The following is a 6,186-nucleotide window of genomic DNA, read 5'->3' as shown; positions in this document are numbered from 1 at the left end:
ATTTTACTCCCTCTGCAAGAAGATATACTTTAAAATCTTATTGTTAGTGTAAATTTCAAAGGTCTAACGAAATAGGTAATGACACCATATCTTCAAGGCAAAGATAATGGCTGCCAACTCCAGTCGTGAGTAGGGTAGTTCTGTTCATGGGGCTTCAACTGTCTGGATCCATAAATGACCACTCTATAATGTTGCATCGTAACGCATCCCAAATCAATATGAGATGCATTGCAGTAGACCTAAAATCTTCCGATGTTGTTGGAGAAGATCAACACTGGAGTAGAGGTAAAATGGTGCTTTAATTCCGTAAAGCTTTCACTACATTTATAATCCTAGACAAAAAGTATGCCCTTTTGAGTGAGACGAGTCAACAGAGCCGTAATCATAGAAAATCCATCGATGAATCCTCAGTAGTAACCTGCCAAGCCAAGCAAACTACGTACCTCAGCTACATTGGTGGACAGGTTCTAGTTGATCATCGTTTCAACCTTAGTCTGTGTGCGATGTGACATGCACAGATTGGCCTATCTGCACACAATGGGATGCGCAGGCACAAACCAGCCTCGCAACCCATGCGAACCAGACGTACCCACAGTGTGCACGTCCTGTGTTTGCCCCGCGCGTGTACTCGCGCACACAACATGCGATGCCCATGGGGGTGGGTCTTTCCTGCGAGTGTTTTCCAGTGGGTTTCCGCCCCTCTTTCCCACCTTTTCTCCTGAAAATTATTTTAATAAAAATATAACAAAAATAAAATAAAATAACAAAGTTAGAATAAAATTAAAATCATGAATTTAATTCATGAAATACGATATAAAATTACGAGGTAAATTTAAATAAGTTTAACTAGCCTTAAGGCCCGAGTAAATCGAGGTTTCCAGATACAACTTTAGCACGATGGTCAGCGGGGTGTTACAGTTACTTTATGCAGATATAATCTATCTAATATCTGATAATTTTTGGGTTAGTCCTATTCAAATAGTTCCTAAGAAGGGAGGCATGACTATAGTTAAGAATGAGAATAATCAATTAATCCCTACTAGGATAGTAACAAGGTGGCGAGTCTATATAGATTATTGAAAATTAAATTAAGCTAATATAAACGACAACTCTCCTTTACCATTTATGGATCAAATACTAGAAAGGCTAGTAGGTAATGAGTTTTATTGCTTTTTAGATGATTATTCTGGATATTTTCAATATTCTTATTGCCCCGGAAGATCAAGAGAAAACAACCTTTACTTGTCCTTATAGTACTTTTGCTTATAGGCATATGCCTTTTGGGTTATGCAATGTACCAACTACGTTTCAGCGGTGTATGATGTTTATTTTTAATGACATGATTGAATAATTTATGGAGATTTTTATGGATGATTTAACTCTCTATGGACTAACATTTGACTCTTGTTTACATAATTTAGAGTTAGTTTTGCAGAGATGTGAGGATACAAACTTGGTGCTGAATTAGGAGAAATATCACTTCATGGTGACAGAAGGAATAGTCTTGGACATAAAATTTCTGAAAGAGGAATTGAAGTAGATAAAACAAAAGTTGAGGTGATAGTAAAGTTGCCACCACCAACAGATGTCTGAGCTATTCGGACTTTCTTAGGCCATGCGGGTTTTTATAGAAGATTTATTAAGGGTTTTCTAAAATAACAAAACCTTTAAGTGATTTACTTATGAATAATGCTAAATTTAACTTTGATAATGATTGTTTGCAGGCCTTTAACATATTAAAAGCAAAGCTAATGACAACCCTTGTGATTGTGGCACCGAATTAGAGTGAGCCTTTTGAGCTTGTGTGATGCTAGTGACTATGTACTAGGAGCTATCCATGGGCCAATGAGAGAAAAAGTTTTTAGAACCATTTATTATGTTAGTCATACTCTCAAAAGCCCACAACTCAATTATAGTACAACTGAAAAAAGAGCTCTTAACAATTGTTTTTGCATTTAAGAAATTTAGATCATATTCAATATGTTTAAAAATATTATTTTCACTGACTATGCAGCTTTAAGGCATCTTTTTCTATAAAAGACTCTAAACCAACATTTATTCAATAGCTGTTGCTACTACAACAATTTGATGTGGAGATTAGAGATAAGAAAGGAGCGGAGGATGTGACATCCCAGGTGCAAGTTAAGACAATTGGGTGCCAGATACAGATTCAGAATAACGAGTGCATGATAATATTTATAAAGTAGAATCAAGACCTTAAGATTTCCTTACAGATACATATATATAGTTCCAAATACATACATCACTAAGGCCAAAAGTGGCTACAAAATACAAAACATAAGGGCCACTTCTTTCACTATGCTACTAGAATTCATCAAAGTGTGGGAAAACACACGCACTCAGATTTGTGTCTCCACGAGATCCTCATAGACTTCCAAGGGCAGGTTTGCCTGTGGTTCCTCATTTTCTTCCTTATTTGGGGAGGAATGAAAAGAGTGAGTTCCATATGCTCAGTAACGAAATAGTACTAAATTAACATCATAAGATTTCAAAAGTTTATTATTTTATCTTACCGTTTAGCTTCCTCATTTACCTAACTCATCATTAGGAAAAACATTTATTTTTGAATATATAAAAAGTAAATTAACACAGAAAATTAAATATACATATATCATACCAAATAAAAAAGAAAATCAAATAAATCATAAAATACTCAGATTTTTGTGTCATACTTCGCGAAGTCATTACAAACTTCCATCTCTGAGAGCAGATATAGATACATATTTCCAACTGCCCAAGTGGAATGACAAGATCAGATATAAATACGGTAATTTTCTCAGGCCCACTTCCAGCTAGCCAAACCATGGTACGATCTATGACCATGGTCGGACCAACTATAGTGGTCCTAACAGATAATCTATAGTCATAACATTACTTAGCCACGGGTGACCCCTACAGATAGTACGATACCACTCTCATTAGAGGGCACGCCATCATCCACTGGGAGCGGTCCTCTTACGTCTTCTCAAACAAGATAAGGGACGATGGAAACAGATACCCTGAAGGGCAAGGGGAACAGATACCCCTCAGAGATAAAAAGCCTAACGAGACACTTGATGCAATATGCATGCCAATACAGATACATTTCGGACCATATAGGCTTTATTCCTCTTTCTCTTTTTCTTTTTTGTTTATTTTATCTTTTTATTATCACGGCTACATATTACATTTATCACATGTAAATTCACCAAGTGTCAGTAATTCACACAGTATGCTTGAAAATCAGACAATTCGACTCATTTGAATACAACAACATGCAAAATAGACAAAATAACTATCATATTAAATTTTTTTATCTAAAAATACTCCTTATAATGTCGAAAATAATACTAGATTCCTTACCAAAATCTCGATATTTTCTCTATCATCGTTTTCCTTTCTTTTTTTTCTCTCACTATTTTACTATCTCTCACTCTCTCTAAATCTTTGAAAAATGGAACACATGGAAGTGTGGAGAAGAAGAGAAGGGGACGGTAATTTATAAAATTTTAGAACCGTTGGATTCATGCCAAGTGGCAAAATCTGATGAAGAGAGAGAAGAAAAAGATTCTTTGCATGAAAAACGAGGGAGGAAAATTTTCTCCACCAATAGTGGCGGTGCGGCACCCAAGGCAGCGGCAGAGTGCCCAAGGCGATAGAGCCCGACTGGCGTGCTGCAAGCTAGCCTACCGGCACACAGGCCTACTGTCGCACGTGCAAGGGCTAGCATTCACGCATGTAGGGCTTACAAGTACTGGGCGCCATGCGTGCAGCCCTCCTGTTCGCAGGCCCCAAGTGTGCAGGGTCTTTTCGTGCAGGCCTGCAGTGCGAATGGCATGCGCAAAGTGTGCGATGCTAGTCCTTGTGCAAAGTGACGCTCGAACAGCTTGCCTGCGCATGACTGGATGTGCACGCTAGTCCTGACCCCACACCGTATGTGCGAAGGAGATGTGCGCCTTGTGCGAACGTGCCATGCATGCGTGTGTGCGGAGCGGATATGCGCGCTGTGGGCACATCCCGTGCGTGCGTGGGTGCAGAGGGGACGTGCGCGCTGTGTGCTTTCCCGTGAGTGTATGCGTTCAGAAGGGACATCCCCGCTGTGTGCATGTCCCGTGCATGCGTGCGAACGGAGGAGATATCCCCGCTGTGTGCATATCCCGTGCGTGCATGCGTACGGAGGGGACGTGCGCACTGTGGGCACGTCCCTTGCGTTCTAGCGTGCGAATGGGGTGTGTGCGCCATACGCAGGCCCCACGGCCACGATGTGCGTTGTGCGCATGCCCCATGGCCACTGTGCGCATGGCCTGTGGCCACTGTGCGTGCATGTGTATGCGCATAGTGTGCCCAACACGGGTGTTGGTAAACCTATTTTTTATGGGATTTTTCCCTGCGAACTGGTTTTCTCCCGTTTCACTGTTTTTTGATTTTTTTCTAATTTTTTCCTTTGAAATAAAACAAAATAATATAAAATAAATTAAAATAAAAATAATAGTAAAATAATAAAATAAAAATAAATTAAAATCACAAATCTCAAGAATGGTGTAAATTAATTTAAATTTAGAGCGGCCAAATGCCCAAATAATGGGTGGGGTGTTACATCCCTCCCACCTAAAAACATTTAGTCCCCAAATTTTTCTCGAATAAGTCTGGATACTTCTACGACATTTCATTCTCTAACTCCCACGTTGCTTCTTCTGGGGGTGTGGTGCTGCCATTGTACCTTCATTATAGGAATCGTCTTTTTACATAAGACCTTATCAGTCCACCCGAGAATTTCTACAAGAACCTCCTCATAGGACATATCGGCTTGTAACTCTAACTCATCATGAGAAATAACATGAGAAGGATCAGGGTGGTACTTCTTGAGCATCGAGACATAAAAGATATCATGTAAACCTACCAATTCCCGAGATAGGTTGAGGCGGTAAGCCACGAGTCTAATGCACTTGATGATAAGAAAAAGTACCACATATCGAGGGCTCAACTTTCCTCTCTTTTCAAACTGCATCTTGTCTTTGTAGGGATAGACTTTTAGGAAGACTTGATCTCCTACGAAAAACTCTAAGGGTCACCTACAATTATCGGCGTAGCTCTTCTAGTGACTCTGTGTAGTTGCCAAATTCTTGCAGATGATTGCAACTTTCTCAATGGTTTCCTGAATAAGGTCTAGTCCTAAGTGCCATTGATTCCCAACTTCACTCCAGCAAGTAAGGGAATGATAAGGCCTTCCATACAAAGCTTCATATGGGGCCATACCAATGCTAGAATGGTAACTGTTATTATAAGCAAATTCACAAAGAGGAAAATACTATACCAGTTATCACCAAAGTCGAGAATGTAAGCATGTAACATGTCTTCCAATTTCTTGATCGTACGCTTAGATTGACCATCTATCTGGGGATCATAAGCGGTACTGAAGTACAACCCAGACCCCAAGGCTTCTTAGAAGCTATCCTAAAAGTGAGAGGTGAACCGGCAGTTACGGCCGGATACAATAAATGAGGAAACTCCATGGAGTCAAACAATCCCATCCACATATAGGTGGGCTAACTTACTATGGAGTCTGTGGTTCGAATAGGCAAGAAATGTACAGTCTTGGTTAGTTTATCCACAATGACCCAAATGGCATTTCGACCAGAACAGGTCCTGGACAATTCGGTGACAAAATCCATAGTCACATGCTCCCATTTCAATTCGGGAATCAGAAGACCCTGTAGCAATCCACTGGGTCTCTGATGTTCTGCCTTTATCCATTGACAAGTAAGGCATTGGGAGACATAGTCGACTATATCCTTCTTCATTCTTGGCCACCAATATTGTTGCTTCAAGTTCTGGTACATCTTGGTACTCTTGGGATGGATGGATAACTTGGAAGCATGGGCAGTCTTGAGTACATTTGTGCATACTGCATTAAGGACCAAAATTCAGTTCTAGAATTTGAATAATCCATCATCAGAGTTCCTGAAATCAAGAGATTTGTCCGAAGTGAACTTACCCAGGCTCTTGATGAGTTCTGGATCCATTGCCTGTGCTTCCCAAATTTCATAAAAAGATCAGGTAGGGCTCAGATCTGGGCGAGGTAGGTGCCCTTGCCATAATAGCTAAGGCAGAGCGATTGCACGGTGTCCATCATCTTTCAACTTGAGGCCATGGTTTGGGCTAGCATAGTAGGCTCTCATCGACTTA

General features: G+C 40.2%; 1 protein-coding gene across 1 annotated transcript; it reads right to left on the bottom strand.

The window, feature by feature from the left end:
* Window positions 1–4,656: 4,656 nt before the first annotated feature.
* On the bottom strand, window positions 4,657–5,008 carry LOC148253375 (uncharacterized). Its single transcript, XM_088223344.1, has 2 exons — window positions 4,767–5,008; window positions 4,657–4,720 (listed from the first exon to the last, which is right to left on the bottom strand). Exons 1-2 carry the CDS (start codon window positions 5,006–5,008, stop codon window positions 4,657–4,659), a joined length of 306 nt encoding a protein of 101 aa, XP_088079470.1.
* Window positions 5,009–6,186: the final 1,178 nt, after the last annotated feature.

The sequence above is a fragment of the Carica papaya genome, chromosome 6 (assembly GCF_054855325.1).
Source record: "Carica papaya isolate Zhongbai chromosome 6, ASM5485532v1, whole genome shotgun sequence".
Classification (NCBI taxonomy): Eukaryota; Viridiplantae; Streptophyta; class Magnoliopsida; order Brassicales; family Caricaceae; genus Carica; species Carica papaya.
Note: the sequence above shows the minus strand (reverse complement) of the source record. Positions and strands in the feature narration are given on the sequence as shown.

Coding starts and splice junctions, on each gene's coding strand:
- LOC148253375 (XM_088223344.1), bottom strand. CDS start 5,008: ATGCAGTTTGAAAAGAGAGGAAAGTTGAGCCCTCGATATGTGGTACTT. Junction 4,721..4,766: donor GTTCTTGTAGAAATTCTCGG/GTGGACTGATAA, acceptor CCTATAATGAAG/GTACAATGGCAGCACCACAC.